The sequence below is a fragment of the Chelon labrosus genome (assembly GCF_963514085.1).
Source record: "Chelon labrosus genome assembly, chromosome: 17".
NCBI classification, from domain to species: domain Eukaryota; kingdom Metazoa; phylum Chordata; class Actinopteri; order Mugiliformes; family Mugilidae; genus Chelon; species Chelon labrosus.
In genome coordinates, this window is record NC_140350.1 from 20868356 (window position 1) to 20889531 (window position 21176).

General features: G+C 42.1%; 1 protein-coding gene across 1 annotated transcript in view; it reads left to right on the forward strand.

Moving 5' to 3' along the window:
• Positions 1-21176, forward strand: part of ppm1e (protein phosphatase, Mg2+/Mn2+ dependent, 1E) — a 48076-nt gene that overhangs the window by 19172 nt on the left and 7728 nt on the right. Inside the window, exons 4-8 of the mRNA XM_084564234.1 lie at positions 16664-16785; positions 19159-19358; positions 19465-19653; positions 19756-19899; positions 20826-20919. Of these exons, the coding sequence (XP_084420360.1) occupies positions 16664-16785; positions 19159-19358; positions 19465-19653; positions 19756-19899; positions 20826-20919 (749 nt within the window). The remainder of the gene's footprint in view (positions 1-16663; positions 16786-19158; positions 19359-19464; positions 19654-19755; positions 19900-20825; positions 20920-21176) is intronic.

Consider the following 21176-nt stretch of genomic DNA (forward strand, 5'->3'; position numbering starts at 1 on the left):
AAGCGACGTTTCTTTCTGTGCTACACGTTTCGCTTTTTTACGGCCTTGACTGTGATGCGCTACCTCGTACGATGAGTGAGAAAGGCTTTTTGTTAAGAAAATTACAGAGAATCGTAACTGCAATCATAAAGTGCCAAAATCTAGTTTGAAACAGAAGCCACGTTAACGCCTACTAAAACCCATAGCTGCTTGTTTTGAGGTGAGAAAAAAAATATATTTGTGTTTTTAAAGCAGCTATAAATAACCCCGAAAACATGTGATTATGTTTAAGAGGTCACGTGAAATCCTGAGCCCACATGTAGTTTACACTTAAACCCACTGATTTAACATATCTCACTTCACAGGAGAAAAGAAACAACCGCTTACCACTCACTTTTACTATTACTATTGTTTATGAGAAACTGGTTCAATTAAAGGAGCTTCCAGAGAGACGTAGTTCAGGTCAGGACATGATGTGGCTTCCACCAATCCACCAATGATCCAGCTGGTAGATTACATAACACCGCCTTAAGGCTTTGTGCAGAGCAGCACTGGGCCTGCTCAAAAACCTCACAGGGAATTACATGTAAGTTCCCCGGTATTTCTGTGGAGGCTGAGCAGAGGCTGCGGGCTGATCTGGAAACTGACTCCACTTAGATGCGTTTCAGATACACGACACATGCAAAGCTACGCGTCAGTTCTTCCCAGTGTCCTGTGTGTGTGTCACCTTTAATTGTCCATTATCTTGTTGAAAAAGTGAAAAAAAAAAAAAAGGAGGTCTGCGGCTGTTGAGGTTTCTCTAATTGTGTGTCGGATTAGCCACGGCTCTCTGCAGCCAACATCGTGCACACATCGCGGTAAGTGGAACGTGGCATTGCACCGCATACAGCAGCAGCAGCACTCGATGACGTCCGTGAGTCACAGCCGCTCCATCACTTCCACGCTGTTTGTTTCAGGTTATAAGGTGGAACTGCTGAGCGGGCAAAACGCAGCATACTTTTTTTTTTTTTGTTGGCATCTGTGAGTCGTGAGCCGTCGGCACATCACGCAGCTCAGGTTTTTACCTTTTTTTATTTATTTTTTTGCTGTAGCAGTGCAGTCAGTGCAGAACCACTTTTTGTTCCGTGCACGAAAAAAGACATTATGGTTTTGGCTCATTTCAAGTTGTTGTCGTGCTCATATGAAGAAAATCTGTTGCCAGATATGTTGTCATTAAAGAGCACGCCACGTTATTATTTTATTGATTGTTTACCAAGATTAATGCTCCCAATTACAGTATTGTCTCTAAAGCTTAATTCTTCTCTCCTTTGTCCCATTAAACATCCATCATTAAGGGGGAATTACCGTTTTTTACAACCTGGACCTTATTTCTGGCATTAAATACAATCGTTTACTCACCCATATAACTTTGGTGTCATTTGGAGTCGTTCGGACGATATTTAGATCTAGTGGAGCGCCGCGTATATCCATATAGTGGGAGTGACTGGGGCACCGAATCGCAGCCTCTAAATAACGCATTATCTGCTGCGAAACTCGGTCATTTCAGCAATATTTTGTTATGATACGCTAGTGCTATTCCCCATTGCGTCCAGAGTTACCTGTTATCTATTCGCAGACATGCATCTGTTTGTTGTTCTTTGGCCACCTGTTCCTCTCTTTGCCTCTGCATCCTTTTTTTTTGGGTGCCCCATTCACTTCCACTATATGGATATACGCGGCGCTCCGATCTCCGATATCGTCCGCACGACTCCAAATAACACCAAAGTTATATGGGTGAGTAAATGATCGTATTTTATGCCAGAAATAAGGTCCAGGTTGTAAAAAAACATAATTCCCTTTTAAACATAATAGATTTTCTGTTGGTTTGATAATAAAGCCTCATAAAGCCACATATACCATGACCGTCAAAGCGCTGATCCTTTGACCTATGGATACTCGAGTTCTTGTACAACAGCCACCTGCGAACACAATTTCCCGCTTCACATTTCATGTTTCATGACTGCATCTTGTGTAGCTGTGATGGTAATCTGTCGACCAACGTATAAACACATCGCCGGCGATGCTATTGGAGCTGGTAATGACTTACGAGTTGTTGTCCTCTGACAACTGAACTGAAGAAGCCGCGCGGGTGAATAAGTCCAATTTCTTTCAGTTTTATTTAGATGTAATTGTAGGAATCGTGACTCTGTCTGAGGCAAAGAAGGAAGTCAGGAGAGATTACACAAAGAGAGGAGGTTGGGGCGGATGGATGGGTCAACGATGTTTGTTTTCAACTTTGTCGTCCTGGTGCTGCTATCAAACTCCATGTATGTGCGTCAAATACAAGATAAAAACTGTCCGCCAACAGACAGACATAAAAATAACCCCGCCCGCGCTGTTGTCGCCGGTACTGACGAGTGTGACGAGTCCTCTGACGACTGAACGGAAGAAGACACTCGGATGAGTCTTCGAGAAAGCTCAAACAAGTTCCAGTTGCCTATCTGAAGTGAAGCGAAGAAGATGAGGATTATTTTATAAAGGAAGGAGGTAGGGGTGGATGGATGGATCACCAGTGTTTGATTTTATCCAAGGACTTTAATTGCGTCGTCCAGGTGCTGCTAGATGTGTATGTTTGTCTGACAGACCATCAACCTGCTGACTTTCTGACTTATGAGTCCTCAGACCACCCCCATCTTTGAACTCGGCTTCAGACCTGTTTCATCCATTTTTAAAAACGGCATTAGTCATGTTATTGTAGCTCACAATGAGTCCCCTGAGAAGAAGCCTCCCGGATGAAAACTAAAGTCTGACAGGTTTGTTTTAGATTTAATTGGGGGAGCTGTGACTCCTGTCTGTCTAAAGCGAAGGAGGAAGTCGCGAGAGATTAGATCAGAGATTACAGGTGCAAAGGGAGGTCGGGGGTTGATGGATGGGTCAGCAACATGTTTGATTTTATCTCGTCCGACAGACTGTCAGCTCGGTTTCATTTAACCAGGACCACAGACAGTTCCTGAGAGTTTCCATTATTGTAACCATAGTAACAAACTTAACCAAAGCAAACGTTCACCACAGTGCTGCCTGTTCACTCATTTAACAACAGCAATTTGTTAGAAAATGCTTTTATCCATTGCTCGAGAAAAAAAAAACACGTACACAGGCATTTACCCATAGATGTGTCCTCTATAAATACTCACTACAGCTCTGAATATTTGCTTGATTTATTGCTGAAAGTGGTCCACACACAACAAATGCAGGATTTAAAACTGTTTATTAAAGGGGAACTACTGTTTTTTACAACCCGAACCTTATTTCTGGCATAAAATACGATCGTTTACTCACCCGTATAACTTTTGTGTCATTTGCAGTTGTTTGTTCGACATTTAGATCTGCGTATATCCATATAGTGGGAGTGACTGGGGCACCGAAACACAGCCTCTAAATAACACATTATCTGCTGCGAAACTCGTTCATTTCACCAATATTTTGTTATCGTATGCTAGTGCTATTCCCCGTTGAGTCTGGAGTTACCTTTTATTTTCTGACCTAGATGATGTCATCTCTGAGCTTGTTTATCTGTAATTTGCTACTGCTATGGTTTGTTCACAACCCCAGAATCGGAGAAATATTCAGCCATGTTGCAAAAAACTAGCAGTAGCAAATTACAGGTAAACAAGCTGAGGATAACAGGTCACTCCGGGCTCAATGGGGAATAGCGCTAGCGTACGATAACAAAATATTGGTGAAATTAACGAGTTTCGCAACAGATAATGCGTTATTTAGAGGCTGCGTTTCGGTGCCCCATTCACTCCCACTATATGGATATACGCAGATCTAAATATCGTCTGAAAGACACCAAAGTTATATGGGTATTGTATTTATGCCAGAAATAAGGTCCAGGTTGTAAAAAACAGTAGTTCCCCTTTAATGTTTGTTTTTTTTTTTTTTGGAAATTATGTCTGATGGAAACTAAGATTTACAGAAAGGCTAGAGAAGTCAGACAGTCTGTAGAGATGGGCTTGTAATGAAATTTGTTGACAATAAGGGAAATGCACCAGCCTTATCCTTGAGGACATTTAGATATAGAGTAGACGTAGATGTTGAATGGAAAAACCAAATGTCAGAAAAACAAGGATCGTGGTTTTTATTTAAATGCATGAGAAAGCCTGAATAGAAAAAAAAAAAAAAAAAAAGGTTTTGCCCTCAGTTGGGTAAAAAAAAACAGGCAACAAAAGCTTGGGTTTTTGATTTCTGGCCATCCTGAACAACATCAGTGGCTTCCTGCTACTCCCCCATCAAATGCCAGAAAAAAAGCCCAGGAACAGACTAAAGCGCCACATGGTGTGTGCGGAACGAGGAGACAAATTAATTCATCAAAGTCGTTTGAAAGCCATCTTAAGGGAGAAGCAGCAGTGAAATGCCACGATTTAAGGGTTCACGGCACACTTTGTGTTACGTAATCCTGTTTTGCCCTCTTGAGAATACTGTGTTCACATAACAGTAGCTACTCAGGAACACACTAATTCAACATTTCTTTTGGAAATAAATTAAAAAAAAAAATAACCAAAGTGAGTCTGGTAATAGCCTGAGGATTTTCTCTCTGTTGCTGGAAAAGGCTTTGCCATCTAAATTGAGGGATGCCTGCTACAAAGGGACCGGTGCCCAAACCAGAACATACCGATGGAGCCGAGTGAGTTCCCTCGGATCTCCACTCTCAACTCCACTTGGCGCAGAAAAGGTTCAATATTTAGAATAATAAAGTGGGAGCTTGTTCCGTGGGTTTGGCAGCGGGACGACTGACACCATCGACTGTCAGTCACTTGCCTCTGCGTTGCCGTGGAAACAACCTTGTTGCTCTACTCCGGGGCTAATTCTGTCGAGAAGGAAAAAGCTTGTAGAAAGCAATGGTAGAAAAAAAAAATTAATTAATTAATTTTAAAATAAAAAAACATGGCTGCACGCATGAGTCATCCACTAACACATACACCCAGAGCTCTCCGGTTTTATCACAGCGAGCAGCCTGTCAGAGCTAAACGCAGCCGCAGCAGAGACCACATGAGAGAACAAAAGCAGCCACAGACCGTGGTAAGGGCCGCGGCAGAAGGCAACGATCACCTTCACCTCAACCGAGGACCCATCTGTGGCCGTGAGGTTGAGAGAATTCGAATGGAAATATCAGCAGGAAAGCCGCTAAAATCAACTCTAGTTTAGTCTTCTCTGTTTCATGTCATGCTTTACATCACGACATTTACGATTAAGAGTCGCATCTGTTTTTTTTTTGTGTGTGTGAGGCAACCTCATTTATTAACATGAGGGTGGAAGAATCGGATTTAAATAAATATAGCTTTTCATCGAGGACCATCTGTGGCTGTGAGGTTGTGAGAATATGAAGGAAAATATTACATGAAAGCCACTAAAATTAACTGTAATTCACTCTAGTGTGTTCATAGTGGAGGGTTTATGCTCTTCTCTGCTTTATATAATACTTTAGATTAAGACAAAAAACATTTGAAAATACGTACCAGGGTCTAAGAGGTGTTTCTGTGTTCTGAGTGTGGAAGAATATTATTTAACAACTTGAATGTCATACAGTTAAAACATCCAGATATCCAATTTCTTTCCGTAATGGTCTCTGAATAATTGTACGCAGCCACATATCAACTTCAAAACTTCATAAAATCGGCAAAAAGATTTACAGGAAGCGAAATTATACATGTATGTAGCTTTACAACGTTGGTAAAGCTGTATTCATTTTTGCTCATGCTGCGGCTCTGACCGCCCAGACTTTTGTCGGTGCATCTTTACGTGAAGATAAATCTACTTAATCGGTTGTAGTTGCTTTTGAAGTGACGCTTATTACAAAAAGTGACGTTAAACTCTTTATTCATCTGCTGCACTGCGTCTCTCAGGCCATGAATTAACTAAAAGGGATCCGCCAGTGTCAGAGTCTGACCCTCCTCGGATAGCGTTTTCCTCATGTTAGAATTATATTTCCCATCATGCCTTTCTTCTGTTTGGGTTAGATAGACTAATGGACTAAGGTAGTGGACATTTTAACTTCATGCAGTCTGTGTAGGTTATTCTCCTACAGTCCACAAAGAGGTTGAGAGTCAACACAGAATTCAAACCAAACATGAACGTATGAAAATAAATTTCCGATTAACAATTCAAGCATTTTGTGACTTTTGAAAGGACAGATAAAATAATTTTAATATTGCATAAATCTGCCCTTTACTTTGTCTCCTCTAAGAGCTACAAAAGACTCAACCAAAGAGCAAAATTGCTGCTTCAAATATATATTTTATTTTGCCCTTTGCTTCTCAAACTGTTTATTTATTTGGACGGCTCAATAAAGTCTGCTCAAGACAATCCCTTCTCCTCTCTTAAGTAACCAGTGGACGGATCTATTGAATGCCACACTCCGATCAGGGCGGATGGGATATATTATTTCACACTGTGTCCTCAAAGTTAATTTCAAAGAAGCGGGAAAAAAAATGGACAAGACAGAAACTGTGACGGCTAGATGACTGAGCAGCTCCAGAACTGCAACTCCTGTGGGGGTTTCCCGGTCTGCAGTGGTCGGTAGCAATCAAAGGTGGTCCAAGGGAGGAAAAGAGGTGAACTGGAGGCATGCCCGTTGATGCGTGAATGGTGCAGACCATGTGCACTCTTATGGCAGTGGCCTCTTTCGGCAAGATAATGTGCCTTAAAGGAAAAACGGTGTCGGGATCGGTTTGAAGAACACAGCATCGACTTCAAGACGTTGACTTGACCTCTAAATTCCCCACATCTCAGTCCTATTGGGCATTTCCTAGGACGTGCTAGAAAGAAAGTTTGATCCATGGAGGTTTCAGGACTTGAAGGATGTGCCCCTAACATCTTGGTGCTAGAGGAGTCTCAAAGGGTCAGGGCTGTTTTGGCTGTAAAAAGAGGGACCTGTATAATATTAGGCAGGTGGTTATAATGTCATGGTGTAAATACGAAGAGGAAATCAGCTCTTGTCCTCTTTACGATAGCTGAACACAGAAACACCTGTGCCAGGGAATCCCATTCAAAGTAGTAGACTTAATGTTAGAGCGCATAAAAGAGCATTTACAAACAGTCATGGTTGGGAAGACCAGTTACACCAGTTCTGGCCGTGTACCATGCAGCCAGTCACGTCTTTGCAGTGTGATGGTGTGAACTGAGACTAAGCTCTCCTTTAATCCTCCTCCGCTCCACATGACCTCACTGTGATGCACGAGCCACGGGGAGCTGCCATTGGTGCGTCGCCGCCTTCTCCTGTGTGACCCGCAGCCAATCACGGCTCCTCGGCTCAGCATCCACCCCCGCCGGGCAGCCAGTGGTGGAGCGAAGGAAGCGAGGAAAAGAAAGAGAGAGAGAGAGAGGGAGAGAGGGAGAGAGGGTAAAATGTAGTGGGTTTCTATGAATGGAAACATGGAGGAGAGGACGCCGGTGATGAGGAAACCAAAATAGCAACCGTCTGACTTTCTCTCATTTCCTGGTCTCCATCTTCATTAGTTAATTTTTTACAGCGCGTAGGATATTTTACTAAACAGTGATGGAATGTAATTAAGTAGATTTACTCTAATATTTTTGATTTATTTTATATTTAATCATATTTTGTACGTCTACTCCCCTACGTTCTTTCAATTCTAATACATTCAGCCATGAGTTTATTGTAGGGGAATATACTGCAGAAACAGAAATATGATAAAATATGATAAAAAAAAATAGGAGGTTAAAATAAAATTAAAACGCATGTACAATATGGATAAATGGTACTAAATTTTACTTAACGTCGTTCCTAAGCCTGTTCTCTGTTAGGTGGATGCAATACGCTTAAAGGGGAACTACCGTTTTTTACAACCTGGACCTTATTTCTGGCATAAAATACGATCGTTTACTCACCCATATAACTTTGGTGTCATTTGGAGTCGTTCGGATGATATTTAGATCTGCGTATATCCATATAGTGGGAGTGAATGGGGCACCGAAACACAGCCTCTAAATAACGCATTATCTGCTGCCAAACTCGTTCATTTCACCAATATTTTGTTATGATACGCTAGTGCTATTCCCCGTGACAACCAGTTACTATCTATTCGCGGATGTGCACCGGTTTGTTGTTCTTTGTCCAGCTGTTCCTCTCTCTGCCTCCGCATCCTCCTTTCAACAAGCTCCTCATCCGTATACTCTGGCTCAAAACGGTAAGGACGTCCATCATAAATAAAGTTGTCGTCCACAACCTCAGAATGGGAAAAATACTCAGCCATGTTGCAAAAAACTAGCAGTAGCAAACTACAGGTAAAAGCTCAGAGATGACATCATCCAGGTCAGAAGTTAGTAGGTCAATCTAGACACCAGATGATGATAACAGGTAACTCTGGACTAGTGTATCATAACAAAATATTGGTGAAATGAACGAGTTTCGCGGCAGATAATGTGTTATTTAGAGGCTATGTTTCGGTGCCCCAGTCACTCCCACTATATGGATATACGCATATCTGAATATCTTCCGAACAACTCCAAATGACACCAAAGTTATATGGGTGAGTAAATGATCATATTTTGTGCCAGAAATAAGGTCCAGGTTGTAAAAAACGGTAATTCCCCTTTAACTCCTCTGATGTCTAAATCTATCTAGACAGCAAAGTTGTTCTTAAAAGATGAGAAATAGAAGTTATCCAACGGTTAAATGTTTAGTAGCGCATACCAACGATGGTAAAAACGTAGCTTACGTCCTCCATCTGCATGTCGTCCTCCTGCTTTTCATCCCACGTCTCCTGTCTCTCTCATAGATTTAGGAAATTGGCAAAATAATACGATTAATGCAGTAGGAATCATTCAGTCACCCTTGGGATTCCTAAAGAGCGGTTTTGAAGCTCAAACTAAGTGGTACTTGCAGTCGCCATCTTAGCAGTGCCCTGGTTTAATTTAAACAGGTGAGTTATTTAAAAATTCACCCTTGCACAGTTGTCCTGAATGGAGAAGTTAGTTATAGAGACCAAAACTGTTTTTTATGCAAGGCTGTGTTTATGTCTGCCGTTAAGTTAGAGGTTTTTAACACAGAGGTCTACGAGGATTGACGTGCTTTTGGCTCCAGCTTACAGGGGTCATTTTAGGAGCTTAGCATTTCGCCCGAGACGTTTCTGCTTGAGCAGTGAAGAAGAGAACAGTGTTTGTGAAAGAAACAGGGCACAGTTTTTGGAAATGCTGGATCTAAATGCTGGTTTTTGTTTTCATCAGTCACAAAACTTGTGTGATCATGACAATACCTGGGAAGTTGTGAACCGTTGCCAGATAACAGGTCCTGCAGGTACTCGGTTGAGTTAAGTGTGCTTATGTTATGTCACTGAAAACTAAAACAGCAATCTCCGTGTCGAGGGGACTTTGCTGTCAGATTTCTGCATATTTTATCTTGACAGCGACGCTACATTCCAAGAATGAGAACAGGATATTTCTCCAATACAGCTGCCACATTTTCAAGGAGAGATTTACCCAGGAGGTTACTGTGAATGCCGCTTTATGGGGGCATGCTTTAACGACTCTGTTCCTCATATTTCTAGCCCTTGACCCAGTTTGAAAACAAAATCAAGGACCTGACGGAAGAGAACTTTCTGTGGGAGGAGATAAATATATATATATATATATATATATAGAACCGGATGCACATATCTCTCAAGCAGATTTTATCAATATCCTGAAAAACTAACTGCAGATTTTCATCTAAAATTACTGAACAGCAGATTTCCAAGAAACAACACACACACACACTTAAATGAGTCAGAAAATGTGGCACTGCTTGCACGGAAATGGTGGCGGCGACGGCGGCAGCTGTGTAACAAGTAGTTGACACTCACAAATGAACTGAAGTTATACAAGAGTCTGGCATGACAGTGCACTCGTTGCAAAACCCAGATCTCATTGTGAGGGAGGAAGAGATCTGTGAAAAACATCCTCAGGTGTTTTATTATACGTTTCCCAAAGCTCACAGGCAGCAACACAACATGCAGGTGTTTCTGAGAGTCTACCGGGGAGCCTCAGCTTTGCATTGCATTTTATTGGCTGTAACAGTTTCCAGTGCTACTTCTCATTTTCATCCAGCTGTTCACACACAGTAAAAGATGCCAGTTATTCTGAAATGAACCGCCGTGTCTGTGTCATGTGACCCTCACCCTGCTTTGCTGCCCGTGACCTTTAATGTCCTCTAACTTTGTCTTTTGTCGCCGGCTCTGCAAACTCCGATCAGTTATAATGGAGGCAAAAGGAAAACGTCCAAACTGCTAATTAACACCAGATGTAAATGCAAAGGCCCGAGTGTAAATGTCATTATTGATCAGTCCTCGTGTCGGGGAAGTTATCGATGTCCGATTTGCAAATGTTGTACGAGATGACAGGTAGTCGGTCATCCATATCCGCTCACCTCCTCTCACCACCGTCCTTCTCTGTCTCCATTTGACCGTTTAACTATAATATATTGAGTAAAGCATGTGTACGACTCTTCATTTCTTGACTATCATAGCGTTCTCTTTAATTGACCTTCAAGACATGACCATAGCTACGTCTCTATCGTGGAAACCCTGTTAGCAGTGGCCTCTTTCAGCAAGATAATATACCATAAAGCAAAAATGCATGGTTTGAGGAACTGGCTTCTTACTCCCAAGATCTCAAACCAGTTGAGCATCTGTGGACATTTTCAGTCGGCTTAGATCTTCCGTGTTTAGCGTAAAAGGTACAGAACAAAGTCTCAGTCACCATTGTTGAAAGTGAAGCAGGAAGTAGAAACAAGAATTAACCCGAACGAGCACACAAGTACAAATGGCTCACCCTGGTGCAGGCTACGTACGTAAGTTACGGCGTCTATGTCCCGCAGTACCTTAAAAGAGCCTTTACGTTTCTGGGGAGGTGCACGTCATTTACGTCTGCTCTGTCCTCGTAGCTTCTGCGTCAGAAGTCTAAACCGTCTAGCGGCATCATTGGAATTAATACTGCTGTAAGAGTGCTTTATTACTTGTGGGGAAACATGATGATCTGGTGGGGCAGGGAAATAATTTATCCTTGTTATGAGTCTGATGATATTCGTCAATAAAAACACTTATATATGTCCGATTTGCAAATGTTGTACGAGATGACAGGTAGTCGGTCATCCATATCCGCTCACCTCCTCTCACCACCGTCCTTCTCTGTCTCCATTTGACCGTTTAACTATAATATATTGAGTAAAGCATGTGTACGACTCTTCATTTCTTGACTATCATAGCGTTCTCTTTAATTGACCTTCAAGACATGACCATAGCTACGTCTCTATCGTGGAAACCCTGTTAGCAGTGGCCTCTTTCAGCAAGATAATATACCATAAAGCAAAAATGCATGGTTTGAGGAACTGGCTTCTTACTCCCAAGATCTCAAACCAGTTGAGCATCTGTGGACATTTTCAGTCGGCTTAGATCTTCCGTGTTTAGCGTAAAAGGTATTTGGCCAGAATCAGGGCTTTTCAGCCAACGGAGAACTGGTTCATTATGACCAAATGTAGGGTTGGTTACGAGAACCAAATTCCAGTCGTACCCAAATGGGAATCATGACAAAATTGGCGACAGTAGTGGGTGCATACTAAACAAAATGACCAAAAAGCCTGGTGTGAGGAGCTGGTACTCTGGGAGATTGGTTCTGTGCAAAAACGAGAAACAAACTAGTTCTCTGTTGGTCAGAAAGCACATTATAAAAACGCCAGCAGCACCTAGTGTTGACGGAGTAACACTCATGCATTGTGTGCTCGTTGTTCATCAGCAAATTCCCATATTAAGATTCACACTAGCACTACCAGTGCTAAAGTCTATCCCCTGAGTATTACAGGTCCTTCACTTGTCTGGACAAGTGTGTTACTAATGCAGCCCCCCCCAGGAGATAATTACTCACGCCATCTGTGATCTGGTTTTAATGCAGGGAAAATTAATTATGGCTACAATTAAACCTCTAAAGCACTTGGTTACGTTAAGGTTATACAACCGGGCTACAACTAATTAAAGAATAATTCTTATATGTGATGGAACTTTAGTCTCCTGGAAGAAAATCATGTTCTTGCACATCCACCAAAACCTTCACACCTTTACGATCCACCTCACTTCATAAAGGTCGCGGCACTTCCTGCATTGAAAATTAGCTCTAGAGCTGTATATAAGGTTTATCTTGTGATGCGGAGGAAATGCATCGCAGATTGTCTGGATATATTTTGCTCAGCGTCAGGACGGCAATGACTAATTTCTTTTCTTTCTGTTTTTTTTTTTTTTTTAAATACATTAAACTATTTCCGTAGGATGTTCGTCACTGAAGTTATTTGTGGTTTCTATGGTTGCCGGGGAGAGAGGAATATTGCCTGTCGTGTTTTAACTTTACATTTAAACTTTCCAGCGCTTAAACATTTAAACGGAGCAGAGGAAAAGAGTGGCAGGAAGTTATTAAATGCGGTAAAGTCATATGCGGATTCAGCCGAGACTTTTAGTTTGAAGGGTCAACATAAAGCCTATTATATAATGTTCATATGCTCCTGTAAAACCAAGCATATGGGAATACATATGTTTTATGTAATATATCTATGGTTCTCTAGAAAAGCGAATATTCTTTGTTTTAACAGTAAACCTAGGATTAGTTTTATTTTATGAACTTACCTTTTTCCCACGCATAGTTACGGTAAACCCCACTGCCCTTGAACCATGTGCCTCATGTTCAGCATACCACAAGGTAAAGAAAAATAAATGTATTGAACAAACCGATTAACATTCCCAAAGATCAGGAAGTTATCATCAGACCACTGACCAACAACCTGAAACACATGTAGAACAAAGAAAACCACATTTAAAACAACACAATTACAATCAATTAAATGCTTTGAGGATTTTAGTTTCCCGTTTTCTGGCAGCAGATCAGCAGTGGGTGTACGATACTAAAATTAAAATCAACTAAAAAAAAAGAAAAAAAAAAGAAGAAGTTGAGAGAGCCCACCGAGTGGATAATTTGCAAAGAGGCAACACAACAAAAGAATTGTTGACATTTAGGAAGTGTTATACACAACACTCTGGATTTAAAAAGCCTTTTTCTTCTGAAATCTTAACATCTTGTATGTGACGAAAAGATAGTAGTAAACAAGGCCACGTAGGTAAGGGCCATTTATAGAGAGGAACAATTGGGTTGTTAAATCATGCCTTTAAATTAAACAACAAAATACACAGTTTCTTCATGAACTTTAGAAACACAAAATCGTACAAGTGTTTTCTCGTTGGACGCTTCAAAAACCACAAAAAAAAAAAAAAAAAAAAACCCAGTAATCTCCTATATTAAAATCAAATGTTTTGCTAACCCACCCATCCACCCTGACCCCCTCCGTTTGAGAATTAATAGACAGTTTAGACTTCTTTGATTGGTCTGCTTGGTAGTAGCGTGTTTCTGCTTTAGTGTTTCCGGCTACTTCTTCATCTACGCAATTTTCTAATTGACTGTATTGGATCAATAAAGATGGGACACATCGAGGAAAGGTGAACTGAGGAGGTCTGGAGATACAAACATTTGTATGACTCGTCTTTTGAGAACAGAACAAATTGTTGTCACGATTGTTGAAAGTGAATCAGGAAGTAGAAACAAGAATTAACCCGAATGAGCGCACAAGTACAAATGGCTCACACTGGTGCAGGCTACGTACGTAAGTTACGGCGTCTATGTCCCGCAGTACCTTAAAAGAGCCTTTACGTTTCTGGGGAGGTGCACGTCATTTACGTCTGCGCTGTCCTCGTAGCTTCTGCGTCAGAAGTCTAAACCATCTAGCGGCATCATTGGAATTAATACTGCTGTAAGTGTGCTTTATTACTTGTGGGGAAACATGATGATCTGGTGGGGCAGGGAAATAATTGATCCTTGTTATGAGTCTGATATATTCGTCAATAAAAACACTTATATATTCTCTCAGGTAAATGTGAAAATTTGCTAATTAAACTACCTACAAGCTAGAGCAGAGCTGAATTCATTACAGATCCTAAGGCAGGCTGTGTGTTGAGCTGTTTTTTTCATTGATTAAACCCATGTCATTTGACATACGAGCCACAGAGGTCCTCTCACACTGAAAGCAGAGTATTTAATTGTAGAATATGTCCCTGTGTTGCACTCAGCCAAGCCTGCCTCATTTATTAGAGGGAAATTAACTGCAGTGACTAGTGTGTCCAGTAGCTGGTTGCTGCTGCATTTTAAATTAATACGAACCGGTACAGACTCTATGTGTGGTCAAAGGTAAATAAAAGAGAGGCCAAATCTGATAATTGTTGCAGGATTGATCTGGTGATGGCAACATCAGGCAGTCTACCTACCCCCGTGGTCCAGACTAAAACTACTGAATGGATTAGCGTGAAATGTAGCACCATGTAGGGGATTGACATTTGTGGTGTTGGGGGAAATATCTCACCAGATATTTGAGGAATTAGCCTGAAACCTTCACTGGATGCCTCTGCACATTTTATTTTGTGTTAGCATGCTAACACTCTGAAATTGGATGTACTTTGTTGCTTAGAGCTATTTAGGCTAATTAGCAAACATTATCCTGCTAGCATGCTACTCTGCTTGTATGCTTGCACGATGCTAACGCAGTGGTATTAGCGTTAAGCTAATAGTGTGATTATATCAAAGTACAGCCTTATCGTTAATATTTAGTGTTGAATTAGCATATAGCTCAAATGCTAGATTCATAGAACTAGTTTAGTTTGTGGGTATCGTTTACTGCTTACATTGAAAACGTGTGTTTTTTCTTTACTGCTTCATGAACCGTGTCACCGTCGTCTCAAAACTCAACGTCCCTCGCCTCTTTAGATGTAGAGCAGTGTGATGCATGACTGTCGGCAGTTCATCCAATCAGGGCAGACGTGATAAATAAGGCATTAAGCTAACGTCAGATCAGTTCAGGTTTATTTTCAACTTAATTTGAGTGTGATGGAGAGCATCCAGACATAGGGTTACCATGGTTACCTGCATCTGGAGGTGGCCTAGTTATCTTAGTGACTCATGTGCAGCAAGCTTTTGAGTCCTTGAAACGACCCCCCTCTTCCCCATCCTCCTCTTCCTCCTCCTCCTCCTCCTCCTCCTCCTCCCCAACTCCTGCTGACCTTAAGAAGAGACAGGCCTCTTCCGACATGCGCAGACCTGGACAGATGTTATGATGAGCCGCTGCACTGAACAGGGCTGTGTTACATCATTTTAACATTCTTCAAGGCAAATACTGGCACCAGGTTTCTCCGGCTGACATGATGTCTGCGTGAATGCAGCAATAAGAAGCACTTATCTCTATTTATGTACAGCTTGTACAGATGTGATGTACTTTGTTCCCCAGCTAGTTCTGTAGGTTTTTAATTTTGGGGTTTTTATTATCGTGCAGCCTGGATTCCAACAAACTTTACTTTTTGAATAAAAGGTGTTGTGTAACAAATCAGCCGGTATTTATTTTTAGCCGCGCTAGCAGCGTGACGCTACAGTGCGTCGGCCCAGAATGAATTAGTTCAACTACTAAACTCACAAATGTTGCATCGATTTGTCCCACCGAACATGAAGCTTGCAAACTTCAGGGATCCCTCAGAAGACAGCCTTGACTTTGTCATTTGTTGTTACTTGTTTTATTAGTGCCAGAAGTGAGCGAAGGATGCGTCACCCTCAAACTCGCCTAATATCTTATGAATATTTAGCTAAATACATAACAACTCGTGGGAAAAGTGGTTTATGAGAGAATTTTATTATTTTCGGATGGTAGTCTGTTGAAGCCAGGATGGTTTTGGGGTCCACCTCTAGTGGCCATCAGTGGTATTGCACTTTAAATCACTTCTCGGACGTTCTCACTTTCAGGTTTATTGTTTTGACTTATTGATTGTCTTAAAATGTTATATCTTAAAACATTCACACATTTCTTTTTTTATTTAAATTTGTCAAATAAATTACTATTGATTGTTAAAATGAGACATGAGACAAAAAAAAATGGGTAAACACTGTGCCTGCTAAGATCACGTTAGCATACTCATGTTAGTTTTGTGCCTAATTGTGACATTTCTAATGAGGTTGCATAAAAACCTATGACTTTTTAGTCAAAGGTTTAATTAAAATCTTATCTTTCCACAGCTATGAATGAATAAAATTAGCCAAGAACGATCTACCTAAATATTTAGCATGTTGTTTGTTACGATGCAACTTGTTGCATATAACCATCCTTTAATATATACTCTCTTTGCCAGTTTATTAGGTACAGGTAATGAAACAGTCCTGCACTAAATCTTCACGAAAGTTCTTGTATTTAGCATTTTTTAAACAACTGACAGAGTTGTTGATTCGACTGTGTTTTCATTTTGGAGGCTGTGGTTTGTAGTCCTGTTGATTTGGGCTGGGGCACACGTTTCTGTTATTTTGACAACCTCATTTTAATCAGTGGGCTATAAATAACAGAAACACTTTTAACAGCACCACAAACTACATCCTCTACAATGATCCTAGAGTTGAATTACCTCCTCTTTCTGGCAAGTGAGTGTGTGTTCTATTAATACCAAATATTCCATTCACTTCATTTTTTATTATCCTTCTGTCAGACAAATAAACAGGATAAACGCCGCTGACCTCCACAGAGGATTAGAGAGATGAGATGGGTGTTTCTTTTCTGTCCCATTCATAACCGTGTCGTCTCTCCTCACAGTAACTGCCCCTGCTCCCTGGCTGCCGCCCTGGCCAGGGCCACAGCGGACAGCATCCTGCAAACTGACCTCTCCATCCACCACCTCAATAAGACTGTTGAGGAAGGAGCCGACCCGTTACCACGTGAGTCCCCGGGGGAGCCCACGAGACCGCTCTCTCACACAAATTAGGTCTTTATCCCACACACTAACGCAGGCATGTAACCACCAGGGCTTTGTCCCAGTTCTCCCCCGCAAAAAAGCTGCGTTAAGTGGTATTTGACCGCAAGGGGGCAGAATGGAGACAGGATACGCTGCATCCACCGTGGGCCGACGGTTTTCATAGTAGTGGACGTATTTGTAGTGGGGTTAAGGAATAGAAAATGTAATTCTGTAAGTTAGTCCCTCATAGAGCACCACATGTGTATTCATATACTGCAGAACAGGGTTTAAATAAATCTAAAGTGTTTTAGGAGACGACTTTAAATCTATTTTTGATTTATGTATGTGTGGCCTCTTCTTAAAGTTGATATCTACAGACAAATTGTCTTTGAGCGCCATAGAAAGGTTAAACATCATTAAGTATTGAGAGCTAAACTGACCCATTGTTCCTTGTGGACATATTCAGCTCCAAATTCCGGTCAAATGCAGACAGCGATCATTTATAATTTAATCAGACATCATAAGCTACAAGGCAGCTGCTGAATTCGTCGGGAGCCATCTCCGTTGTTCTCGTCTCACAATAACAACAGCCTCGCTAACATTGTTCAGTCATCTCCATCCTCGGAAAACGGAGCGTGGTGTGCCGGAGAAGAGTTGCGCCACATGTCTCGATTTTGATAGACTCGCACTGAAGCTCAAACTGTTCTGCACGTTGCCATGTGTGCTTCCCCCCCAAAGTTGTTGTTGCGTAACAGCCGATCGCATCCTGTTTGGCGTTGCTTCACTGCACTCTGCTGTTCAGTTTTATCCTCCAGCTATTTGCAAGGTGTTATGAGTAGCCCTTGATGGCAGACGCGGCGCTGCAGCGTCTCCATTCGGGGGGCGAGGCGGAGTGGAACAGTCAGACCGCAAAGTGCAGTTTAGTAATGGGACGATGTCTTGATGTGCATGTACTTCTAAAAGGTGGAAGAGGGCAAAGGCGAGGAAATGGGACACAGCATGGGGCTGGATCTGACTGCTACCATATTTGGAGAGTGGAGTGACAGCCAGAAGACAAAGCAAAGGCAGGATAGACTATTATACCTGCAGCTAGCGTTAGTAGGTCAAGCTCACATACCCACATTGCGTCTGTCGTGGTTATTAAAGAGAGCTTCCACTTATGGGCTTGCCTCTGTACCACTAACTTATGACCAATTCTTTTATCTTTTGCATTTCTGAAAAAGTAAAACAGGCCTCTGGGGTTTTCTATTGCAATCTACCAGGGCGTAATTTCCACTGGGGATGAGTAGTTTTCAAAAAAAATATGACACTGCAGAAAAATTAAAGAACTTTTAAGATTGAATTCCTGGTTTCAAGGTTATACTCTGAACTGCAGGTTTCTAAAATAACTAACATCCGTGTGGGGGTTAATAAATAAGTAAACAGTAATGTGTGCTTTCAAGTGAGCGAGAGAGAGACTTCCCAGCTCATTACCTTCCACGTTTTCACACACACACACACACACACCGAACAGAGCTGTTTGTGGTTCTGAAACAGAAAGCAGCAGCAGCAAGACAGAATAAGATCGCGGCGGTCGGCTAGGCTGTGATCGGCTCACCAGTGGTCACGCAGGATGCATCTGGAGACACATTTGGTGTGAAAACACAAACACTCTACTTGTGATGTTAACACCAGGTCTGAACTGGGTAAATGTTCTGTGCTGCTGGTATTATAAAAATCGCAATGACCAATTTAATCATGTCCTAGGTAGGTGTAGGAAACATTCACCCCTGACTTTGTTTTGCCCCACCAAGCTGTTGGAGCCTATCCCAGCTGTCATAGGGTGAGAGGCGGGGGTCCACCCTGGACAGGTCTCCAGTCTATCACAGGGCTAACACAGAGAGACAGACAACTATTCACACTCACACCTACGGCCAATTTAGAATCACCAGTGAACCTAACGAGCATGTCTTTGGACAGTGGGAGGAAGCTGGAGAACCTGGAGAGAACCCACGCAGACACAGGGAGAACATGTAAATGAAAGAAAGGCCCCAGTCGGCCCATGGATTCAAACCCAGAACCTTCTTGCTGTGAGACGCACCAAGATGTTGTATTATTAGAACGTATTCATTCAATTCATTTTTGGCTTTTAATCAACTGGTTGGACAGAACACGTCACCATAGACTCCTCGATTAAAGAGGCTATGGAGAGTTATTCAGAGTTTCCATCCTTCAGAAAACTTGCAGGGACGGTTAAAACCTACAAAGGCTCCATTTCATGTCCAAAAGATACATTTTTTAAAAACCAAAAGTTATCATATGTATGGTAGCTATAAATAGGCTGATTCTTGTGTGTGTTTGTGTGTTTGTGTGTTAGAGATAGAGTCTGTGAAGCTGGCCCGGCTGGTGTTCAATAGGCTGTTTGAGATGTGCTGCCTCTGGCTGAAGGAGCTGCCCTTCCGCCGCCGTCCGCAGCCGTACTACGAAACGTCCATCCACGCCATCAAGAACATGAGGCGCAAGATGGAGGACAAGCACGTCATCATCCCTGACTTCAACACGCTCTTCAACATTCAGGTCCCGTCTGCTTCCTGTCTCTGCCTCTGTCTACTAAAAACAAATATGACTCTTCATCATGTGAATTATTTGTTTTTGAGTGTCTTTCGTCTTTTCTCTTCCTCAGGATCAGGAAGAACAGGCTTTCTTTGCTGTGTTTGACGGTCACGGCGGTGTGGACGCGGCCATCTACGCCGCCAACCACCTCCACGTCAACTTAGTTCGGCAGGAATCCTTCAGCCAGGACCCCATTGAGGCGCTCTGCAAAGCCTTCAAAGTCACGGACGAACGCTTCGTGAAGAAGGCCTCACGAGAGGTATGAACACAAACTCTTCACTGTTATTTACACTCAACAAAACATTCTGATGGAGCAACTAACGCGGTAATAACGCTGTATAATTATGTCTGCGTTTGGCAGCACCTGCGTTGCGGAACGACCGGCGTGGTGACGTTCCTGCGGGGCCGGACGTTGTACGTGGCCTGGCTGGGAGACTCCCAGGTGATTCTGGTCAGGAGAGGGCAGGTGGTGGAGCTGATGAAACCGCATAAACCGGACAGAGAGGTAAAGACGCACAGATCTGAATGAAGTTTGTAAAACAAATGAACAATAATTGTGAAGCCCCTTTAAACTGGTAGGAGAGGAAAATCGTTCTGGCTTATAACATCTGGTGAAATGACAAATTGCAGTTTTACTTTTGTGAAATAATGAAGCAAAGGAGATGCAACATGTTAATTAGTGAGATTTAGAGGATCTCTGGAGGGTGCTAGGCTTGGCTAGCTCTGTTTCTAGTTTTTGTGCTAAGCTAAGCTAACTAGCAGGTAGCTTTTTTTACTTATTTACTCAAAAATATTAATGCAAACCAAAATCCAAGAAGCAAACTTACAAAAATTTGTCCATTTCATTTTGCTGTCCTGTGTAGTTTGGGTCATCATCGAATTTACCAGGCTGTTTTTTTACTATTACAGAGTATTAAACACCTCTGCACACAACTAGAACGTCCAACAACCAGTCAGAGCAATGAATTATATGACTTGTGCTTCTTTAAATTAAGTTTCGCCATCAATTTTGTATATAAAAATATAGTTTTACAACATCTCGCTTCTCTCCGATGTTACTATTCTGTCCATCAACGTATAAAGCACGCCCAAACGATTTGATTGGCCCAGCAGCGACTTCATTCTGAAATTCATGCTCTAAGATTTTGTGGGCAGTTTTTCTGGGCTATGTCCAGGGTGGAAATTTAAATAAGTTGTCCACAGTCATTTCATTCTTCTTCTTGCGTCTTCTTGTGTACATTCAGTTTTATATAAGGAGACACAGCCGCCTTACTGCTGCCAATAAATATTAACATGGCTCAGCATTCTTCATTGTTTTCTCCTGGCATATTTCCGGCCAATATTTCTAAGTGCGTAACACACAGGCAGGTGAATGACTGTACTGAGTCTGTCCTGCACAATGAGATTATAACCGTCGCTGTGTGTCTGCAGGATGAGAAGCGGAGGATCGAGGCTCTGGGAGGATGTGTGATCTGGTTCGGCACATGGAGGGTCAACGGCAGCCTGTCTGTATCCAGAGCGATAGGTACGGCTGTTAGCTCACTCTGTAAACCACATGCACACACATTAGTAGACTGTGATATTTGGTCTCTTAATGCACGAGAGCCTCAGGCCTCATTGGCTGTCCTTGTTGCCAGACTCGATGCAGTGCTTTTGCTGTCGGGGCTCCAAGGCTCCAGAGGAACCTGCCTGAGGAGATGAGACTCCCTGAATGTCCTCTATTTTCTGATCTATTTAGTGATTGGTATGCTGCTGCGGAGACATGACTGTCTTCCCTGATTT